Genomic DNA, 23563 nt, shown 5'->3' with positions numbered 1-23563 from the left:
GGATTACATGATAACATATTTGTCACACAATGGTAGTAAAATATTAATAATTTATTGATTCTCCCCCATTCTTTTTTTTTTGGTCCCACTTTATATTAGGTGGCCTTAATAACTATGTACTTACCTCAAATATTGATGTAACTGTATTGTAAAACACTTTTACTGCTATTGAGGAGAAATACGGGTAAGGTCAGGGACAGGTTTGGTGATATAGGTAAGTTTAAGGTAGGTTAAGGTGTAAGAGATGGGCCAACAGTGTAATTATAAATCTAATTGGAGAAATTAATTACAGATGTAATTACATGCAGGTATTTTTAAAAATGATAAATACAATGTAAAAACAGTAGTTAATAATTAACAGTTATACAATTTGGCTTAGACTATATTCACAATATATATATGGCCATGTAAATGTCATGTAAATAAATTTGTGATCCATGCATCTGAATTTGGAGGGGAAATACAGCACCTCTCAAGCAATTAGTCTATGTATGAGACAAATATTTATGCAAGTTACTAAACACTGGTAATGTATAGCTGTGAAATTCTATGTCGTCATCATAGCCAGTGACCTTCAGTAATTGTTAGTTCTGGAAGTCTGGACAAAAATCTTTTTAAAACCTAGGAGATTTTGGGAGTCTATGCCATTTTTGTTGCAATATTTATTAATGTTCATCTAATGCAGGGATTCCCGAATATTTTTGTCAGCCAAACCCCTCTTGAAATATTCACTTGAAATATCCCCGAGGAAGTTATTGCAATAATTGAACAAGACATTTGCATGTTCATAGTTCTTCGTGTCAGTTAATAGTCACACTGACATGCAGGTAAACAAATTAAGTGTTTTAATTGGATTTTTTTAATTGGATATTTCTTTTTATTTTACATTTTTATGGTTAAACCTGATGGCGTTCTTACATTAAGTCCAGCTTGGGAAACCCCAGTGTAATGTAAAGTTTAATGCAAAATCTATCTTCTTTCTCTGTCTTTTTTTTTATTTAATTTTATATATATATAATTTTATATATTATATATATATATATATATATTGTTAATAGATTTATAAATCATAAATAAAATATATGATTAATTATGATGTGATATAATTATCATATTATAAATATATCATTAATATAAGAACTTTGACGTAGTTTAATGTTTTTCTTATAACAGATGTTTTTCTATATGAGAAATAGATGTTTATATATATACACACATACAGCTACACATATAATGGCACCATGATTCACAGGCAGCGTTGAGGAATAGTACAGCAACTGTACGTATAGACTACTCCTGCTGAGCCCTGCCGGTGTGAGTTAAGCAAAGCCAACCCACTCATTTGCTAATGCCCTTTTGAAACAGGATTTCAACTATTACATTCCGATAGTGTGGGGGTGGTGGGGGTTGGGGGGGTGGTATAAAAATAAAATGGATAAACATGCAGGAATCTATTGCCATATAGAAATGTAATCTACAAACAATATTAAGCAAAAAATCTATTAACCCAAAACGCAGAGGCCAAAATAATAGGTTTCAAAAGAACACATTTTTTGGCAATGATTATAGCGGCACAGCACTGGAGCCTGTTTCTGATACTGGATTCCAGTGTGCTCAGATGTGGTAAACTTCATTTGAGGTAACTGTTGCCTCATTGTGGCACTCAGTAGTCTGACACGGCATGTGAAACCACTGGCAGCGGTGTGACTGTGACTGACAATATTGTTTTCTCTCTCACACTTAACAATCTCAATTTCTCTCCATATCCGAATACATGTCATGCTGTTTCTTTCTTTTTATCTTAGCCAATTTCATCCTCTCTTTCTCTTTCTTTACCTCTTCCTCTCTTTCTGACACACGCTGACATGGGTGGCCCAAAGTGACATAGCCGTTGCTGGCCAAGCCTCATTACCGCAGCACAAATGTCAGCCACACCACAATCACTGTCCCACTGAGGACAGGGTAACGGCCTCTTCTCAAGCCTTTTTTTGACTTTTAACTTTGAATGTGTGCTATGGATCCATGGGTATTTTTGCATTTAAGCTTCTTGTGTTGAGTAACCGGGACGAATATCTTTATACTGGGCTTTAAGACAGTATACAACTTATACTGTATATTTATAACAAACTGTAGCTGTTATCCAAATGTCAGTAAATTGATGCAGCTTATCAAATTTGTATTTCGACTAAAAAGGTCATTCAAAAAGTTGGCTGCATCAGTTGCACACTCACACGTCAATCTGAACATTTTTTTTTTTTTTTTTTTTTATGAAATGTTTAATTAACATGCTAACAATGGCATTCACACTCATTACCCGTCTATTCTTAACACTGTATCCTGTAATTTAACCCCACATCAGATTCATTGCCCAGGTAGGTCCAAAATTAAGTCTTAAGGCTTTAAATCCTATGTTGCATTATTCAATTTAATAATAACTACTGGACAGTTAGTTCTACCAGTGTTGTAATACTCAAGTCAGGACAAGAGTTCTGGCCGAGTCTAAATGCTCCTGAAAACATCTTAGACTTGGACTTGAGACAGACACAAGTATTACATCACTGCCTTCTAAAAAAATATTATGGATATTATCATATTATGAGGCAAAACATTTACACACATGCAAAGCATCTGTAGTCGTGCTCAGATGAAAGTTACAAACTCAGAGAAAGCCACAGCTGGCAGTAACCAAAGGCAATTAGTGTTACCTCAATGACATATCTAAAAAAAAAATATGCCAGAAAATTATTTCTATGTATTTTTGTTAGGTACAAATATTCATTCTTTGTCAACTCAATCCACCTGGCGACATGTAGCTACCGCACTGCACATGTGCTTTAGGGATTTGTATACTTTTTTGTACTTTATATTCCACACATATTCCAGTTAAATAAAAGATGGATTCTTTATAATAGTATACATTGAAAATGAAAAGAAAAATCCTTACAGGACATCAACATTTTACATAAAATTGCATTCATTTGTTTGCTACACCCTTTCAAAACTAACACAAAACAATATTTCATTTCCAGAAGATAGTCTAACCCACAAAAAGACACGTGTCAGGCCTATTTGTTTGCAATCACCATTCTCCTGCTTCATTATTATACCGACTGAATTGCATTAAGTTTAAAATGCCTATCAGTTTAAAATGAACTGTTCTGGGGGTCTAAAGGCTCTTTGCCTCCACCGCACCATCAAGGACAGCTCCGAACTGTTCCACCATGTGATTGAATTGCTTTCAGGCAATTCATCTCACTCAAAACATTCACCTCTCCATTCCGTTTTGGCGCACCGTGACGCTTAACCCTTGTTGCCATAGTGATGTTTCACCGTGGATAACAGCGGTAGCCTGGACAAGACTCCTTGACCCTTTGGATTAACTTGCCATTTAGTGTGGGATAAAAACACCTCGGCAAGTTCTCGAATCCATCCACTAGTGTCTACCCTGACCAGTAATACTAATGAAGAAATTCGCTTTCGGAACAATGGTGAGAATCAAACACTTAAATGTTTGCATAACGAGCTCTTTTACCTCGCCACTTCTCCATCTTAATCATTTGCACTCTCCAAAACACCCACACCCTTCTTCAGGATCAGAGACAGGACCGTCGGGCCGGGAAGCCATCCGACGAATTAATCCGCTAAGGCTGATTGCCATCAGTAGCTTATGATTATGCACCCTGATTACGAAGCCCACCCGAGGACCACGCTACGCCGGCTACACATCGTCAAGGTAGATATAAAATCATGCAATGATTGCACTGGGACGGATCAATCTAGCGGCCGCATCGTCTTTTAGCTTAGTCTGAAGTGCAACTATGATTAATAAGGTGTACTTGAGACCTATATAGCTAGTAACACTTAACGAGACCTCAGGCTTTTAAAAGTCGGGCCTTTACGCGTCATAAAACAAACACTTAATTTGACGGACATGGAGAAATTTCAATGACTGTGAACTGGCGACTTGAAACAGACAATGAATCTGCCTTTATAGGCTAGAATGGCCCTTTGATCAGTCGTTCTTGGGCTAAATTTAACTACAGCAGACCATTTAACAACAAACTAGACTTTTTATCCCCTTTTACTGTAAATAGTTTACTGTGTTCACTGATTAAAAAAAAAACAAAAAAAAACGCATGCAATGCAGCTTTATTTAAAGAAGTAATTCTGCCCCAGCTTATATTTCCATATAATATTACTTCTAATTTACTGCCTTCTGGCAACATAGGTATTTATTAGGAGGTTAAAGGTACAAGCTTTTGCTATGCACTCTGTTCTACAGAGCCCAAAAGTTTGCGTCACTTTGGTTCCCTCAACAAAAACAGAGTAAGATTTTGGTTTTGTTCATTATGCAAATCTTCTCAAATGAACTCAACTTTTATTATTTGAGGCCTAAATACAATTGGTAGACTTAGGAAGCTAAGCATAGGCTAAAAATTAACAACGCCACTTCAAAGTCATCATCACTAAGCTTCCGACAGCTGTTTCGGTTTTTATTTAAAAAATATTTTTCCTGAAAGTTTGAGTTTGAATAGTTCGTATGAGTGTGCATGTAAAGACAATGAAGCTGTGAAAATGGACAAGAGAGTAGATGAGGTTCTCTGCTTGGTGTGATCACTGACAACGTCACCGACAACCTCTGTCTCATTTAGCCACTTTTTAGCATTCGCCTTTTTTAGGACAAGTGAAAGCTTACAAAAAACCAGGGGGTATTATTGATATGTTTTATGTTGTAGAATAAAATGTGTAAATATATTCCCCTTATTTCATGCATTCAATGAAAGATCAGTTCAAACATCCCATTTACTTCGATAGAACCATAAGTGCTTAAATGCTAACTTGTTTTGGCCTACTAAAAACACATCATACCTGCAGCACTATTACAGTGAAGATTCTGAATGATTCTGACACACCAATTATGTGGCTGTTGATATCTGTATGAGACATATGGCTGCCTAACGTAGGCTGTTTCTTTTTTAGTAACATGGAATGGAGCACCATCAACCCAAAGGAAAACATTCACGAAAGTTTGAGTTTTAATAGTTTTTTTTTTTTTTTACTTATTGAAGAGAATAGAATGAGTTGAGCTAATGGGACTATAGGGGTTCATTTGGATTTTAGCCTAACTCCCATTCTCACTTGACTATATTTAGAAAATATAGCATGTGTGGTTTCTGGTTTAAATATTAAAAATGAGGGGGTTTACACAGCAATATCATTAAAAAAAAAAAAAATTCTTAGCGTGAAGAATATTCCAATACTTTTTTTTTTTTTGGTATCTGTGATTCCATGAAAAACCTTTAACATCATGGAACCTTTCCATTCCACAAAAGCTTCTTTGAAGTGAAAAAGGTTCTTTAGATTCTTAAAATGTTCTTCACACTGAAAAAAAGGCATTTTTCACTCAAAGAACCAGAAGTGGTTCTTGTTTGGCATTGCTGTGAAAAACCCAGATTTATTTTCAAGAGTTTAGTCTAAAGGATCTTTTGTGGAATAAAAAAGGTCCTTGAATTTGAAAGGTTCTTCATGGAACCATTGATGCCAATGAAGAACCTTTATTTTAAAGAGTGTAGGCTTCCATCTCTTCTCCTCCTTTTTGAAAATGTGAATATCATTCATAGAAAGCCACTACAGTACAAAAGCAGCACTTAAACACTTATGCATGACACACCCTGTTCCGAAGAGGACAGTGATGGCATCACATCAGAAGAGATCTATGCCACAGTTTGATCAAACACATTACGGTGTAATGTAACGCTTTGCGGTCAATCACACGCTGATCACTGACAGTAGCTAGAGTGTCAGGAAGACAGCACAGGCTCTTACGCATTGGAGTGGGAGCCAATGATGTACTGCCAGCGGGACGCGTCATGCGTACAGGGCAGCCTAGATGCTGAGGAGTCCCTATCGCTGCTGCTTAGCACTTGCCGACAGATTGCAAGATCTCAGAGCCAGTGTAGATGTTTGCATGAGAAGGGCAGGACAGATGGGAGGAGTATATACAAAATAACATTTATAGCAAATGTTGCTTGCTGTACCATTGGAATGATGATTCTCAGTGAAAAGTTTTCTCCTTAAACACCTCAAGAAATTGTTTTATTCATAAATATTTGTCATAAAAATAACAAACATCAATGTTCATCCAAAGTATTGCGTATAAACGGTCTTGATATGTACAAAATCATTTCTGCAGTATAATTATTACTTAAGGCAAGTTCACATTTTCTACATTTTCCCCATTACCTCTATTGAATAATTCAGCTAGTACAATACAAAAGCTTTTAGACTGAAAGGCATGTTGAAACTCTTCTAGCATCATGTGAAAGAACTATTGAAAACTGCAGCAACGTATGCTTTCTAATCACTCAACAGCAGTGTGGAACCCAGTGCTATTCTACTTTTTTCTCAACACATCACACAATATAGGAGCCATGTGAACTGGATAATTCATATTTCATGAATTAGGGTCACATGGTCACACAATAACACACAACTGTGGTCTGGTAAAAAAACGAGAGTACCTGTTATCGAATAGCAGATACCTAGGGCAGACAATGGTATTAAAAACGGCTTAATACATTCAAAATTATGCACTGAAGAAATTCAAGATAATTTATGCATGCCCTGTGTTTTCCATAACACAAGGGATACATTGAAAATAAAGGTATAAATAGTATTTCAGTTCCAAATAAAATGTAAAAAGTAGCACTTGTTAGAAAAATACAAATGATCATTGGCATATAAATGTATTTATTTCTTCCCACTCGCTGTGTAAATTTGACAACAGTAGAACTGGATTGTTTAATTGTACAACACAATTACTAATTGATAGAGCATAGCAACAAAATGAAACAGATATAAAGGGGAAAATACGTTGTAAAAACCTTGGCACAAATGAATCAATAATGCCACCATGTTGTAAAACGAGGTAAATCTGACTTGTGCCATGAAGCATCTATCAGTGATTATTAACATCACGTAAACATTTACATGCATTTTTTTAAAGAATTCTCAAACAGGTGACAGCGTTAGAATAGAAAAGACCAAAAAGCACGAATTAAAACCATGTTTAAGTTCGAAAGTGGAGATAAGTGCAATACATTCCAGCTGTGCGTTTTACTGCTGCGTTACAATGCAAGGTCGAGGTTGGAGCTGTTGAAAGTGCTGAACTGCAGTTCATGTGTTCTGCAAAACACGCTCCTCGATTAAGTGATATAATGGTCGAGGACAAATGATAAATAATAAAAGAAAAAAACACTCGATTTAAGTTTATGCGTTTGCTGCACACACCCCAAGCTGCACGCAAGGTTCAATGTGGGAGGTCCAGTTTTAAAATTCTAGCTATTCCCTATTTCGCGAAAAAGGGATCCGTCACCTCAGTGGACCTTTACGCTCATGCGGGTCACTTGAATCAGTTGCCACGACGTTCAATTGAGCTGTGGAGTTGTAATCTGTAGCCTAAGCAACTGTTTTAGTAAGCTTGAATCTTCCAAGACGGTAAGATTTGACATCACGCACAACGAGCGCTCATTACGCCTTCCACAATTGTCGCTTAAATGGCCTCGGGCAAAGTGAACGGCCACGCGTTGACTACTTGTGGCTTCAACTCCATCTTTTCTTTCTGTTTTAGATGCACCCGACCGTGCCGTTTCCTTTCGTCGCTCCTGGCAAAGCGTTTGCCGCACACGTCGCAAGAAAAGGGTTTCTCGCCGGTGTGAGTGCGGGTGTGCGTGGTCAGATGGTCGCTTCTGCTGAAGCTCCGCAAACAGATGCGGCACTGGAAAGGTTTGTGTCCCGTGTGGATGCGGATGTGCCTGTTGAGCTCATCCGACCGTGAGAAGCGCCGGTCGCAGGTCTCCATCGGACACGTGAAGGGTTTCTCCTTGGCCGGTCCGGTAGAGGAAGCGGGACTCTTTCTTACACGACTAGGCTTCTGAGCCCGTGTGTAAGTTTGACTGAAAGACTCCGGCAATAATGATGAATACAGTACCGAGTCTATTGTGGAAGTCGAGTAGGTTGTGTCGCAACTCGACTGGAGTTCGATATTTGGAAAAATGGTCGGTTTTAAAAGACTGGTGGGTGGGATATCCATAACTGGAGTGGAGTAGTTAAACATGGGAGCGCTGAAGCCCTGTGTGCAAGTATCTCCAAAGCGCTGCTCCTGTTTAAGGGTACTCTCCACTTTGAATTCAGTCTGTGGGTTTGTGCAAATGGGAGAATAAGAGTCCAAAAGTTCTTTCACGTCCACCTGTTGTTGATCAGCTTGAAAACTATTCGACATGGAGAACGGCTCTGACTGGAAGCCTGCATCCAAGTACGACTTATTGAAGGTCCCCCACTCGTAGCAGCTGCTCTCGAATTCATTTTTGATGACCACCGGGAACGTCGCGCTCTCAGACAGCGGCTCCGCGTCTTGCGCTGAGGAGGCAAAGTTTAAATGCGATGCAGCCGAGTCTTGGGCCTGCGTGGCGGTCTGGGAGTCCGGGTAGCTGTGGCCTGGCTGTCCAGGGGAATACAGCGGAGGAGGGGTGGCGGTGCAGGTGGTGGCCTGCGTCTGGACCCCCTCGTCGCCGAAGCTGCTACGGCTCGCGTTCATCGTTCCGTCTGCACACTGATGCGCATCCGACACAGGGGTAGTTGAGATGCCAACGATTTCGGTGATCATGTTGAGCAGTGTTTCTGTGCTGCAAGGTGTTTCTTGAGATGTTTCCACATAGAAGCTGCCTGAGTAAGCTAGGGAGGTTGCGTAGCTTTCTTTCGGACCCTGACAAGAGTTATACTGATCTGTACTCGTGGGCTCCGTTTTGGGGGTAATTGGCGCCCCTGGGATGGAGAAAAACAAACAAACAAACAAAAAAACAGGCATGCGTCAGTGCCTTAAGTAAAATGTGCAATCAGTTATATAACTACATAGTTTCGTGAGTGGCGTAAATTAACTTGCACTATATAATTTTTCATGCAGCAGTACTGAAATCTGGCCTATAACAAAAAGCGCTAAGATTTTTAAAGATCTGTCAGAAACTCACCGTGTGCAAACTGGGCAGGTGTCCTTCCAGAATCCATGAAAACATCTTGGCTGTCTTTGGAGACGTGCGTTTCCATCCCTGTCGCAGAACTGTTACAGTTTTCAAACTGGGAGTAAAAAGAATCTTGAGAGTTCAAATCCATGTTGTTAAGCATCTTTCCGTGAATGGCTTTCCAATGGCTGTCAGTCCGAGTAGGTTATTAATAAGGGGGTATTGCAAACACAAGAAAGAGCAAAACCCGATCCGATAGTTAAGTCCGTGAAGGCGTTCGTCCAAAAAGGAAATGTAATTACTTTGGAATTCCCCCCTTTTGAGATCTGCGTCAAGGTAATATAGCTCTCCAGCTATCTGTAGATGTGTAGATCTGTTGATTCTCACACCAACGGCTTCCCTTCGCTCGGCTTTTATACACTCCGTCTCACCGATCAGCCCTCCTCCCCATTCATTGTCTCCAGTGAGAGGATTCCCCGCTGCGTGTCATCTTCGTGACCATATATGGACAGAGGATATGACGGGCTTCCCCAAAAAAGGAGAGTTACGGTTCTGACGCTTCAACAAGACTGTGGTTAAGTGTAAGGGAACGACGGAAAGCAAGGCTTAAGCTATGAATGTTTCTTAGCTAATTAAAACTAAATGCATTAGGCTGCATTTTCGTAGACATCTGAACGCGCTCCTAACGAAAATGAACGGAAAGTGTTCAATAAAAAAAAAATCCTTTTTATTTTCAGCCGCCGTCAAATCAACCTCTAAAAATTCGACATCGAATTGCAGCCTATTTGCTTTAATTTCGTTTTATGAACGTCTAGTAAAACTGAACTAATTTACTACTAGATAAACATCACAAACTTTGACTACATGCTGTTGTTCATTGCGACATAAGAAATATTTGCGTAACAATTAACTGACTGAGAGTTTGTTTGGAAATGCAAATAAGTTATGTTCTACAAAGGCAATGCAGTACACCACAACATGTAGCATAAAGCGTGGAAAGCAGCTCTCATTAATATCACCTTCGTTTTTTTTTTTAGCTAAAGTTATAGTATCACCTTATTAACTTTTTTCACCTCATTAAATTTTGACATTAACAGTGACCAGGATGTAAAATCCTTGCAGTCCAAAAATGCAGAAGCTCGACTGCTTGTAGACTAGATATAGCCTACTTTGATACAGATAAAACACACTTTATAGAACATAATAAAATAGATAGAAAACGAAACTAATTATAATGTACAACATTAAGTAAAACGGCCCTGAGACAAATGTGAATATTTTCCTCAAACAAGTAGATTGTTGAGACGCTCTGCCATCCTGTCGCGCAGAGCTAGCGGTGAAAGTGCTCTGTTGTCCAGCACCATGGAGAGCGCCACTTGAAATAGCAGGCTACTCCATTCTACAATTATAGTTCACGGCCTGCAGTCTATGTACGTTGCTATATCGGTGACATTCTTGCTGTTGGCCTAATGTAACAGTCGAACTTTTTTTTGGTAAACATACATTAAACGCAATTCATTCAAATACTTAAAGATCTCTTCATGATCATGTTTTCAATTTCTGAATGGAAAGTCATTTTCTAATTTTTTGTAGGTTACAGTAAAGTGCAAAATTTAGCTTAATTATTCTTTAAAAATGATAAGCAGAGTCACAATTTAAAAAGGCTGTGTGAAGGTCACCACACTTTACAAAATAAAATAAAATAAGATTTTGAACTTTTTTTGGAACAGTTCTATAAGCTAATATTTTTCCCTTTGATTTTGGACATCTTTATTTGTCATTGACCCATGTACTGCTGTCAAATCTAGGTCAATTTCTAGGATTTTGCCTCTTCGACAAGAAATTACAGCACTATTGAAAGTTATTGAACAATATTTAAAAGCAGCTTTTCTAAGAAGGCATTTCACAAGAACAAAAAAGTAGCCTAGATTGTAGATTAATAAAATTAAAGTTATGTTTTACAGCTTCTTAGCCAAATGTTCTAAAAATTACAACAGTAACACATGGAAACTCCTACACGGGTGGCTTTACTCTCTACAACTACAATTCCCTGTAGCAAAATCCAGTTTAATCTGGAAACTGTGCCTTGGAACATAGTAGCTCGCTGACCAGCCAGCACGCTCAAAAAACATCTTGAACTGTGGTTCAAGCTGGTCTGCCAGCTGATGATCAGAGTTATCATGTTCCAAAACACTGCCTCAAGCTTAAGCAGTATTTTATGGCATGGTTTGCAAAAAAGACCCACTGGGGACAATGATGTCCACTTATCCTGTAATAGGTAGGTGTAAACTTTATGAGAAGTTCAGGTGGCTTTAAAATCACTTGAGAACTGTGGTTTGCCCCATCCAACTGAGCAGTAATAGCTGTGACTGCCACTCTTGTGCAATATTACTTTGCACAGGCCACTGGAGCACCAATGGAGGACAAAAAGAGACGAGGAAGAATATGTTGAGCAGTGGGCTGAAAAAAGCGAGGCACTCATTTAGCACATGCCTACTCAAGTATCCTTTGTTCACCAAATCTATTTATGGACTTATTTTATTGTATGTTTTTTTTTTTTTTTTGAACAGCATGTGCACAGAATAGTTGAAAAATATTGGCAGTTGCAGTATTTTTAATATATTTTGGAACAGCCTTGATTAAAAAGACTAGCCATGTAACCCATTTAGGCGAGGTTTCCATAAATACATATGCACGATGACAAAGAAGCAGCCATATGCACGATGGAATTGGCTTTGGTGGTGCACGAAATATTCCTCTTATTATGATGATACAAAATCGCACTTAACAACGAGTTTGACATTTTCTGGAGGTAACTGTTCACATTACGCTACTTTCCCCTATTCGAGCCCCTAATATCCCCCTCTCCAGTGGTCTCTCCCAGTTGACCTAAACCTATTAAAAAGCTCTCCTCTTAAAGAGTTCATAACACTGAGACGCTGTTGTGATAACTGCCGAGTAGCGCTCACCTCTCGCCTCTGCAAAATGCCACGGAGCTCAGTAATGGATTTATGTAATTCCTGCACTTACCAAGATTATTATACCAAAGAAATGCAATGAAGGTAAAAGTGTAATGAGACCATCGATCTATCAGTATTTTCTTAAAAGTTTGTTTGAAAGGAAACGTCAGATGATCACTTGCACTGCAATATCTACAGATATTTCAAGCCCATTCGGTCTTTGAATAGAATCAAATGACAAAATAGATGTCTATAGATAATATTGGTTTGTCAGGATAAGATCCTGCCAGTGCAATGCATGTGAAAATGAAATGAATATTGTGTTTCTACTATGTCTTCACTCACTTTCTTTCATGCTCGTGATCCATCTGTTCATAGCAGCATTTTGTAGAAAGCTCAACAACACCATTATCAATTGGCATAATCGTATCCACACATAATTTGACTAATTCCCAAGGCAATGATTGAGCTGAGGGAAGAAGCAGCACTGCAAACAGAAAGTTGGAAAATAATGCAATACCTTACAGTACAAAAACAGAGCACTAAAAAGGAGCAACAAAGATTCATGTAAAATATTATGATAAAATAACTTGTTTACTATTGCAAAAAGCTTAGGTTCAAGCTTATGGGCTTGAAATGCATGACGATGTTCTGAAAAGAGAGGCTTTGGAGTACTTTCAAGAATGTCTGGTAGGTTTTTAAGAGGCAGAGGAATCATACGCCCTCCACATCACATTTCTGCAGTATGTCCCATATTACAAACCCCCAAAGGCACCGGATGAAGACTCATCTCCCTCAAACCATAGCAACAATGAGAAACCGAAAAAAGGGATTGGGAGAGCTAACATCAGAGATTCCACGACCGGAAACACGACTCAATGCAAGCTTGCATCACGCTGCCAAATTATTTAGCTTTCTTTTCCCTTTCACTCACAATCCCATCCAAGACTACGCCCCAGCGCTTGAACCCCTTTCAGAAAGCACAGATCTTTTGAACCGGCAACTTATCACTCTCCTCCGTCTACAGAGTGTGGGAGTGGGGATAGGGAAGCCCGATTGCAGAACCGAAACCCCACTCAGCGAGCTGCAGGTTTCCCTTGCAGTTCCAGAAATACACCCTTGTGCTCGCCCACCCTTGTCCCCGGACATCCATCCTCGCCTTTCAGGCTGGGAGGGGCCGGAGCTTAGGCTTTCTTCCTGATCGTGACTGCGGAGGGTTCCAGCAGTTCCCCGCCCGCTCTGACTGACACCCCCACATTCCCAGCAACCTCTTCTCTACTCTGAGCCACAGCTACAGAGCAAACCAGCAGGCCAATCTGGCTCTCCTCCAGCTACCTGGAGTTATCTAATCATGATAAATGAGGATAAATTAGCTTAACACCACGGCGACAGGGCTCCTTCTTGTTACGCAGCAGGGCGCTCCATGTTGTAGCACTCTTGCTTGTTATGGGGACGAGGCCCATAACTTTTTCCTCAACTCCCCAGCTGCCACCTGAGCCATTTGGAGAAATCAACAAGCTCATTGTGCACTTGCATGGCGGTCCTCTTCCCACTGTGTAATTCGAGCAGTTAGCACTGTGTATTCTTTCAGGAGGCAGACTTCATAACGACTGACCCTATCAAGGTGATTCAGTAAAAGCCTATAAATGAATTCATCTCCTTTTCTGAGGGACAACTACAGACTGAAAAAGAATGAGTCTATTCAAACAGATTGCACTGCTGCTATGAGGAAACCAAATAAGAATGTGGCATCTCTCTCTCTCTCTTTCCTCGCTAACATAAGTAACTATGGTAACAGGCGCTCTGCATGGCACTGCTTCCACAAGCTCTCCAGAAATAAAATTGTTGGGCTAAGAGCAAGCAGGTAAAGACAAAAGATCCTGGGTGCCACTATTTATAGAGACAGGCTTACATAATCTCCACACAGACCAGCACTGGCCGAGGGAGGTTGGGTTTTGGGGTGAGTGGCACTGGGGCACTGGCCCTAGAATCGAGTGTGCGAGAGTGGTGTCTGGAGGTTACACTGAAGATTGTGAGCAAGCATGAAAGGCTACAGGAGGGGGAGTAGTTGGAAAGAAAGAGTTTGAACAGAGAAGGGAAAAGACGACGGTGGGTTGGATTTGATGGTTGCACTGCTAAAGGGTGAACGCTTAGCAAAGCTCAGCATATATGCGCTTGTTGATTTGCAACTCAAGCTCCCATGGGACGCATATCAGCCTGTGGTGGTGGGAGATATTCGCCATTGAACGTCACTGTATCTGCGATAACATCACCACTCGATTCACTGAGGTAACAAGTGCTCATGACAGATGGAAAGAACGCTGTCAGGGATAACAAACACAAGACTTTACCCACCGGCACTGTGAGCCACACTCACTACATTTCACACAGAATCAAGAGCACACAGCTGAGGGCCTGAGACGACAACGTCACAGTCTGTTTGGCTAATGAATGTGGAAGGATTGAGGGAGAGTGTGGATACAAACAGGTTTATTAAAAGGAAGTTGATACAGTAGCTTGTTTGAAAGACAGCACTGTCAGAACTGGTGTCGCAAAATACATTTGTTTGACACAAGGAGCGTGACTAAATGGCTCCCCCTAGCAGTCGTACACAGTCATTACACTCTCCAAGCTATGATATTGATTCTTTAGAGCTTGACTGAACCAGGTGTGAATGAACAGCTGCATTGTTATCCATCAGTTGATAAAATCAGCAAATGAAACTCTCACACTTCATAAAACAGGAAGCTTAGAGAATGTAATGCAATAATTGTCCCATTACGGGGCAAAAGAAAGTGTGACTCACGTAAATATGCCCTAACTACTCTTACACAATGGATGCAAACAGAGGTTCGGGATCTCATCAATGCGCAAATGGAGGAACTCTGACTCATCTATTTATGCCCGTGCGTTAGATCTCGCTAATGCTGTTTTGGCTATTATCCCATTGTAGCTACCGTGCATCTGAGGAGAGGTAGGGGGATTGCGCATTGAGTGTTTTAGTCACACCGAACAACCAAAAACTACAAAGGCTGGGAGATGCATTTCAAATGGCAATAGCTATGAGGGCACACATGCTATGATGCCCAAGGGGAATGAAAATATAGTGGAAGATGTGTGTTTATCTCCTCTCTCATCATCATTCGTCATGTTGCTCACGTTGCCACATGGTTCTTTCATTGTCTAAAAAGATGAAGTAAAAAATTAAATAAATAAAAATCTCAAATACAGCATGACTCATCAACAGGCTTAAGTCTCCAAAACACTGCTGACGCAACCAGGAGTGTGTAAACAGAGGGATGTCAACACTTTTGAACTTTCCCACCGATCATCATCATCAACACACATAAACGATTACAATTACAAGCTTAGCTACCTTTTCTCTTACAGGCCCCAAAAGTGTTGCTTCATCAAACTGTAAACCTACTTAATGAATAACAAATAAGAATACAATATGGAAAAGACACTTTAGGTAAGTTGCAGTAAGTTGATACACTAATATATATGTAAACTATGTTAAAACGTTACTTAAAGATTCTGAAGCTCAGATGAATGAAAGCAGAAAGCAAATACTCTTAATTAATAACTGTTTGTAAGTCATGCCACTTAATGAACATGTTTGAACATCTGCACTCGACCTAAAGCACTAAACAGAGCTAATCAATAAGGATTTTTTCTGTTAACTCAATCAGGAAGTTAAGATTTTTACTTGAACTACCAACATTTTAACATCTTAAAATAAATAAATATTTTTAAATATATCTTTATATTTTCAAGAAATAGCAGGTTAATCTATGTTTTTAATTGTTAATTTTCTTAAAAAATAATAATTAAAAAACATGGATTCACATCTCACATGGATTATTTTAATGATGTCCTTACCATGTTTCTGGACCTTTATCATGGTAATTACATTGCTGTCTATGGGAGGGTCAGAGAGCTCTCAGAATTCATCAAAAATATCTTAATTTGTGTTCTAAAGATGAACAGAGGTCTTATGGGTTTGGAACGACATGAGGGTGAGTAATTAATGACAGAAGTTTCATTTTTGGGTGAACTATCCCTTGAAGACAAAAAAAAGTTTAAAAAGGTTTAGACCTTACAAACAGAAAGAATGATGCACAGATTGCAATTCAGTATATTCCTTTTTCTGTCATTGTAACTCATCTTCCGGTGAAGTGTGGCCAATTCAATTCAAATTCTAACACATGAATTACATATAGAATTACAAAGCAAGCAAATCTCCAACCCTAGTTTATAATCAGAGTAAATTACACTAATTACTTAGTGAAAAATCATCCATAAATAGATATGATTTGAGTATAAAGTATAGGTATAAGTATTCAACTGAAGAATGATTTTATAAGGAGTTTTTAATTTATTCTGTTAAATGAAGCCAAACAGCAATGGACCAAAATAAGTGCACTGTCTCCTCGTGGTTCAAACAGATGATATTGTTTTGTATGATCAAAAAAAGCCTGTGGCTTTTCAAACCTGAGGATACAATCACATTAAACTGGATGTAAAAGTGAAATATTTAATCAGGACTCTTCATTATTATTTAAATGAACAAATAAAAAAGTCCACCAGTTATCTAAATTATGTAAAAATGAATTACACTGTTTTAACAAACATATGGCACCAGTTGAGCATCTTAATTTAGCATTCTGACTCTGGCCTGCTACTGGTTTTCAATACTCTTCAGCCATTATCAGTACAGTCAGAGCCGACCAGCCAGTAAAGGGGTGGCTACCCTGCCCCCTTCCAGTGCTATCATTGTACTGTTCCCAGATGTATCCAGTGTCCATATACTGCTTGTAAACATTATTGATGAGGTTAGTCCTGAGCTCTTGGTATAGGGTAGCTGCCTTCTCTTTGTATGGACCTTCTATGCTGCCATAGTGATGCAGTGCTCTAACTGCCAGGTAGTTGATGTTGATCCAGATCGCTCCTCGCCAGTAGGGGGCATCGTGTTCCGTGTTCCTCTTCATGTAGAGGGGATCTGAGTGGGAGAGCGAGCGCAGGCCATAGGGTGTCCAAAGGCGGTCAGGATCTTGAATGTCCCGCAAAATATGCTCAATTTTTGGCGAGTCTGGTGTCAGAATTTGTAGCAACAATGGAAAAAGGCTAACATAGCCTAATGCATTCACGTACTGCAGCTTAGGGGCTTTACGAACAGAGCGAACTAACCGTGCGACTGGGAACTGGTGCCGTGGTTGTCCAGGAGGCACGAACACTTTCTCCTGCTGAAGTGAGACTGCCTGAGTATGATTTCCGTAATCACTGAAGGCACGCAGATTCTCAGACCAATGCAGTTTGTTTAACAGATCATTATCGCTGAGAGTACGATGGGTGTTTTCGTACACCTGGTGGGGTTCCCCAAGTATTCGTGCCACATTTGCCATGATGCCAGAGGCCAGGGTCATCCAGCAATACAAGTCCACATGCCTCTCATCAGCAGATGGGTGGGAAGCCCGCGGGTAGTCGTCCAAGCCAGAGGTCAGTGTCTTGGGATTTAGGAAAAGGTTGGTGTCTTTGTCCCGGCCTCGCCAGCGGTAGGAGTTGGCAATTGGTCCAGCTTGTGTGGTGTTAAACCACTCAAACCAAATCTGCAGTCTTGGGTACAACCTTCTCAGGAAATTAATCATGGTTTGAGAAGACGACAACTCTGGTTGAGCATCCAGCTGTTCCAGTAACTCTTGTAGGACCAGGAAGAGCGTGGGAGGGTTAGCGTTTTCATTGTGCTGCACGATAAACTCAGATGGCACTTTGCTACGAGCTTCATCATCCAAGATTTGTTCGCGTGGGATCCAGCCCTCTACATTGATAAGATCAAGCCAGTGCGCAATGACCTCCTGTGTTAACTGAGTGTCCCATTTGCTGATGAGAAGCTGATGAAATCCTTCGTCCCAAAGAAAGCCCCTTGGAAAGAAAGAGCGAGATGGTACTGCCGTAAACAGCGGCCCCTCAGGGTAAAGCACAGGGTGCTCGTTGTAAGCCGACTGGACAACCGACTGTCCGAAGAAATATCCCATGCCACCAAGCATGTTGCTTAAAGCTGCCTTAGCAAATTCAATCTGTGAAGATGTGAACCCTTTAGCTTGGAGGCCAAATGAACTCTCAAACTTCTCATCAAACGCCACCTTACGCTTCTCCAGCTCGTCCGTAAGAACCGAGCCCACAAGTTGATTCGGCCGTTCCCGGAAGCTTCCAGATTCAAGCAAAACTTCAATCTGGAATGGGGTTTGAACAGTCACCTGATGGACAACAAAATCACTCTCCATCTTGGGATCTTTCTGTTGGTTCTGGTGGTTAGTGACTTTGTAAGAATCCACAGCAAAATATGATCTTTTTTCACCTTTGGAAGGACTGAAATTAAACTTGTGATTTAGGCTGTTCTTCACTATATCTGTTAGCTTATCAAGACCAGGGCTCTTAGTTTGCAAGTAATTGTATCTGAAAAGAAAAACAGTAAAAATACAGTAACTTGTTAAAATAATAAGACAGAAAACCTTATTTTATCTACTACTAATAGTATCTATATACTAATAGTAAGAGTTCTTGTATATTAGAATACACTAATTTCCAAAACTAAAATTGTTTATCTTGTTTTGTTGCTTTTTGTAAAAAAATTAAAATAATATATGAAATAATATATGAACAATTAGTAACTATTAATAATAAAACACTACAATAAATATTGCTTTAATTTTTCGTTACTGTTATATTATTTATTCTGCTGCAGTAAACTACTGCTAAAAACCTACAATCCTCTCTATTACTATGGTTAATACTACTTACTACAAAAGCTTGTAGTGCACAAGAAATGTAAGATACCTGGCATATTTGCCACTAGCACCTTCCCCTGCAGTGGGCTTGCCAAACGTAATCTTGAAGTTGCCAAGCTCCTCAGATGTTCCAGTCACAGAGCTCAAGCGATTTTTCTCTTCTACATGGGCCTGCAAAGAACCTTGAACATCTGTAGCAGCGTAGAACATCAGCGAGATCACAGGAGCCAAGGAAGCAGTGCTCTGCCAATCAGAAACAAAGACAGACCTGATGTGTTGAGGCAATTTCGATACAGAGATAAACTATAATTCTAAATGCTTGTATGATTTTGTGTTTCTCAGAAGTAACCACTTTATATCATATTAATGGAGCTACCAGAAAGCGGTGATGTTATGTGGATCTGATAAACTTTGTCTTCTACCATACTTTACCGTATCTGACCTTCAGAAAATCATGCTAATTAGTGCTGTCAAACTATTCATCGCGATTAATCGCATCCAAAATAAAAGTTTTTGTTCACATTTTGTCTGTGTACTGGGTATATTAATTATGTATATATAAATAAAACATGTATTTATACATTTAAGAAACATGTTATGTTTATATAATATATATATATATATATATATATATATATATATATTTATTTATTTATATGTAATAGAAATTATATGAATATAAATATATACATGTAAATACTGTCATGAGTCCGGGTCCTGCGCTTCTCCCTCTCACCACAAGAGGTCGCATCATCCTCCCGGACTCAATTATCCAGATTCCATTCACCTGACACTCATTATTACACCCTCAGCTGTTTCCCATTGTCACAGACTATATATTCAAGATTTTTATTTGTCACATACACAATTATACAGAGTATAAGCAGCAGTGAAATGTAAGTCAGGTCCGCTCCAAGGACAGTGCAATTATATAGAATACAGATATTAAGGAAAAGCAAAGTAGAAAAAAATTAAAGAATAAAATAAAAGATAAAAAATATAAATGTGCAGGTCAGTATGTTGTTGACTTAAATAGTAATAAAGAGGTATGTGCAAAAAAAGTTGTACAGGGTATGTAAATAACAGCAATATGAGGTAGAGAAAAGTTATGAATAGCTTATTGATATGGTGATATTTACATGGAGTCAAGTGATGTTATGACACAGTTAGAGTTTAGGAGCCTGATGGCCTGGGGGAAAAAGCTCCTCCTAAGTCTCTCAGTTTTTGCCATCAGGCTACGGAAGCGCTTACCAGATGGAAACAAAGTGAATAGTCGGTTACCAGGGTGATTTGAGTCCTTAATGATTTTGACCGCTCTATTTTTGCAACGTTTGAGGTAGATGTCCTGCAGAGAGGGGAGAGCAGACCCTGAGATGCGCTCAACTAAGCGCACAACTCTCTGTAATGCTTTGCAGTCCTGATTGGAGCTGTTTCCATACCACACTGAGATGCACTGAGTCAATACACTTTCTATGGTCCCTGAATAGAATGTTTTCAGGATTGCTGGTGAGACCCTGAATTTCCTCAGCTGTCGCAGATGGTACAGTCTTTGCCTGGCTTTCTTAACCTGTGTTTGGATGTGTGTAGTCCAAGTCAGGTCCTCGGAGATGTTTACACCGAGGTATTTGAAGCTACTCACCCTCTCCACAGGGGTCCCACTGATCATGAGACGAGTGTAGGGCTGCTGCTGTCTCTTCCTAAAGTCCATGATCAGCTCTTTAGTTTTGCTCACATTCAGAGAGAGACAGTTGTCCTGGCACCATGATGTGAGTCTCTCTACCTCATCCAAATATGCGGTCTCATCATTGTTGGAGATGAGGCCCAGAACCACAGTATCATCAGCGAATTTGATAATAGATGTGGAGCTGTGAGAAGACACGCAGTCATGCGTGTAGAGAGAGTAGAGCAGGGGACTCAGGACACAGCCCTGTGGGGCTCCTATGTTCAGAGTGATGGAGTTAGAGGTGAACTGGCCAACTTTCACCACTTGAGGTCTGCCGGTGAGGAAGTCTTGAATCCAGTCACAGAGTGAGGAGTTTAGCCTGAGGTCTGTGAGTTTAGAAGCCAGCTTGATGGGGACTATAGTGTTGAAAGCTGAGCTATAGTCAATGAATAGCAGCCTTACATAATTCCCATTGTTGCTGTCCAAGTGTGTGAGGGAAGAGTGGAGGACGTGAGAGATGGCATCGTCTGTAGATCTCCTCTCACTTACCACTCTGCCTGGCTTAATTATTTGTTGTAGTGCTGTTTAACTCTGGGGATACATGCATTGTGTTGCCGACTTCTGTATCTCAATCCCTAACCTGTTTTGTTTTTGCCTTTTTGTTTATTAAAAGATATTCTTACCTGCGTTTGGACCCAGACCCCTGTTCTTTCCACAGTGTTCCCTTACTGCGCCGTGACAAATACATGTAAATATTTTCAAAATATATACTGTATGTGTGTGCTTTTATATATACATACTATACATGTACTGTGTATATTTATTATGTAAACAAACTTTTATTTTGGATGCGATTAATCGTTTGACAGCACTAATGCAAATTGTATATATTCTATTAAATTAAATTTATGTATTTGATTGGCCTTCAATCTGTGACCCTCTTAAAGACCTGTTCGCATATCAACATTGCCACAATGTTTTACTTAATGAATTGTCATGACGTTTGAAGTCATTTCTGCTTAATGGATAAATATTTTATAGAGACTGTTCTAATAAGGAGCAATTTCTTGAAATGGAATATTTGATACACAAATAAATAAATATATAGCTCCATTACTTTTTTTTATTGGTTACTTTCTTGAATACCTCATTTTTAAAATGCACTGATATTTCCAGGTTTTCCAGAACTCTGACATCCCCTGACTATGTGCATTGAAAACAACTAACATGTTTGTGCTATTTTACTCCCACTATATTAAAATTGAAATATCCTTGTATTTGAAAATATTAAAATAATAAATCAGTTAGTGCTGGCTGTTAAACACATAGGCCCGGTTTCATAGGCAGGGCTTAGACTAAACCAGGATTAGGCCATAGTTCAATTAGGACATTTAAGTCATTTTTATAAACATGCCTTAGAAAAAACCATTACTGGTGTGCATCTTAAGGCAAAACAAAGGCACTGACATGTTTTAAGATCAGTCAGTGCAAGTTTCTTTCAGTTGAAACAGCTCAGATTTACATTTTAGTCTAGGAATAGGCTTAAGCCTTGTCTGTGAAACCGGGGGATAAACTGTTAGAGCATTACTCTTTGCTTACATGTTGTTTTGCAGTAATCCTCCACGTCCAATCTCCACCATGATCTCCACCCATACGCTTCACAAACTCTGTGGTCAGGGTGAATTCACGGTCATGGACCTCCTGGACTCCAAAAGAGACTCCGTCATGCATCAGCCATCCGTAGCCCAGCAAATGGTCCCCTTGCTCACAAGTGTGCCTAAGATTTCCATCCATTTCAGCAAACTGACGCATCCACATTAAGCCTAATTAAATCAATAGAAATAGAAGGGCTTGTAATAACCTCAAATCATCACAAAGAGAAGTAAAAATATAGAAATGGTGCATAAAGTGTGAATCTGAAACACCCCACCTGTCACAACAGATCCAGGACTTCTTGTTTTCATCCCAAAGTACACCTGGGGCCGATAGGTACCCCAATATCTCTCAGGAGACACAGCAGGACTTGAGCTATTAGCATCCAAGACCCGTGGAGAGGGGTGCAAGGTCACAACCCTCCTGGCCAAGGATGAGCGCATATAAAGGGCATAGAAGAACCAGATAAGACTGAAGATACACAGGCCGATGGATATATTGATAAACACCTTCCCGATGTCAGTTTTCTTCTTCTTCTCCCTGCGTGGGGGAGCTGGTGTTTTATCCTCCTTTCTTGGGCTAGGTACACCATCACCTGTTGAAACCCTCTTCCTCCGCCTACCCATCTTTCTTTTGACCGGAGCAAGCTGGTCTGGGGACGACAGTCATTCAAATGTACCTGCAAATCACCACAAGTCCAGAGGTGTTGACTACAGTTAACAGTGATTACAGCATAAGATGCTCATAGACTACTTGTATATACATTTCTGTCCTACAATAATGCATTTACGGGAATAAGACAGGACTATCATTTTAATTTTGCCCATATAACAGGAATATAATTTTACACCGTCTATCAAGTCAAGTCACCTTTATTTATATAGCGCTTTTAACAATACAGACTGTGTCAAAGCACTTAACCGGGTTTATGTAGTCATTCATATGTACAAGATGCTGCAAATTGCATGAATTACTGGCAAGCTAAACAAAAGAATGAGGAAATGAACGAGCGAGCGAAAGAACTGATGGATGGATGAATGAATGAATGAGATTCAGCTCGTCAGTATCTATTTAGCACGTCTACAGTTAGCATTATTTCTGTAATAGATGTGAACGATGCAATGGGCAAATTAACTATAACATCCAAGCATACTTTATATTTTACCTTATGTTACCTTATGTACGTGTCAGTACTCTACTGAACTTAATCAGCAGCACAGGCACTTCCGCATTTCTTTGAGAAGCTGACGACAATGATAGATGCATTGGCTCTGTTTTCAAAATAAAAGTCCTCCAGCGGCATACTTTTGCTGCAGATCATTGAAAATTTAAAAATGAAAGCGCTGTCAGCATTTACTCATCGCCCTTTAGTCATCACCATCGTGTCGTTCAAAATCTAAATGGCTTTCTTTCTTTTGTTGAATACAAAATAAGATATTTTGCTAAATGTCTTTTGATCAAATGTTTTTGACTATACAGCGA

The 23563-nt window shown here is 39.6% G+C and overlaps 2 protein-coding genes across 3 annotated transcripts; both read right to left on the bottom strand.

Moving 5' to 3' along the window:
• Positions 1–7552: 7552 nt before the first annotated feature.
• On the bottom strand, positions 7553–9180 carry LOC306872768 (uncharacterized protein; the record flags this gene model as incomplete). The annotated part of the gene is made up of 2 exons (XM_079421536.1): positions 7553–8823; positions 9027–9180. 2 exons carry the CDS (start codon positions 9178–9180, stop codon positions 7553–7555), a joined length of 1425 nt encoding a protein of 474 aa, XP_079277662.1.
• A 6949-nt stretch (positions 9181–16129) lies between these two features.
• LOC306872433 (mannosyl-oligosaccharide glucosidase-like) lies at positions 16130–23336 on the bottom strand. Of its 2 annotated transcripts, none has more exons than XM_079420982.1 (5): positions 23257–23336; positions 22359–22760; positions 22028–22251; positions 18815–19008; positions 16130–18433 (listed from the first exon to the last, which is right to left on the bottom strand). In XM_079420982.1, the coding sequence occupies exons 2-5, from the start codon at positions 22705–22707 to the stop codon at positions 16669–16671; spliced, it is 2532 nt and encodes an 843-aa protein (XP_079277108.1). In that variant the 5' UTR covers positions 22708–22760; positions 23257–23336; the 3' UTR covers positions 16130–16668. The 2 variants fall into 2 exon arrangements, with proteins under 2 accessions (XP_079277108.1, XP_079277107.1); XM_079420981.1 differs by having other exon boundaries at positions 16339–18433; positions 23247–23319.
• Between the last annotated feature and the right edge of the window lie 227 nt (positions 23337–23563).

The sequence above is a fragment of the Barbus barbus genome, assembly GCF_936440315.1.
Source record: "Barbus barbus genome assembly, chromosome: 7".
NCBI classification, from domain to species: domain Eukaryota; kingdom Metazoa; phylum Chordata; class Actinopteri; order Cypriniformes; family Cyprinidae; genus Barbus; species Barbus barbus.
This window is presented reverse-complemented; position numbering and strand designations above follow the sequence as displayed.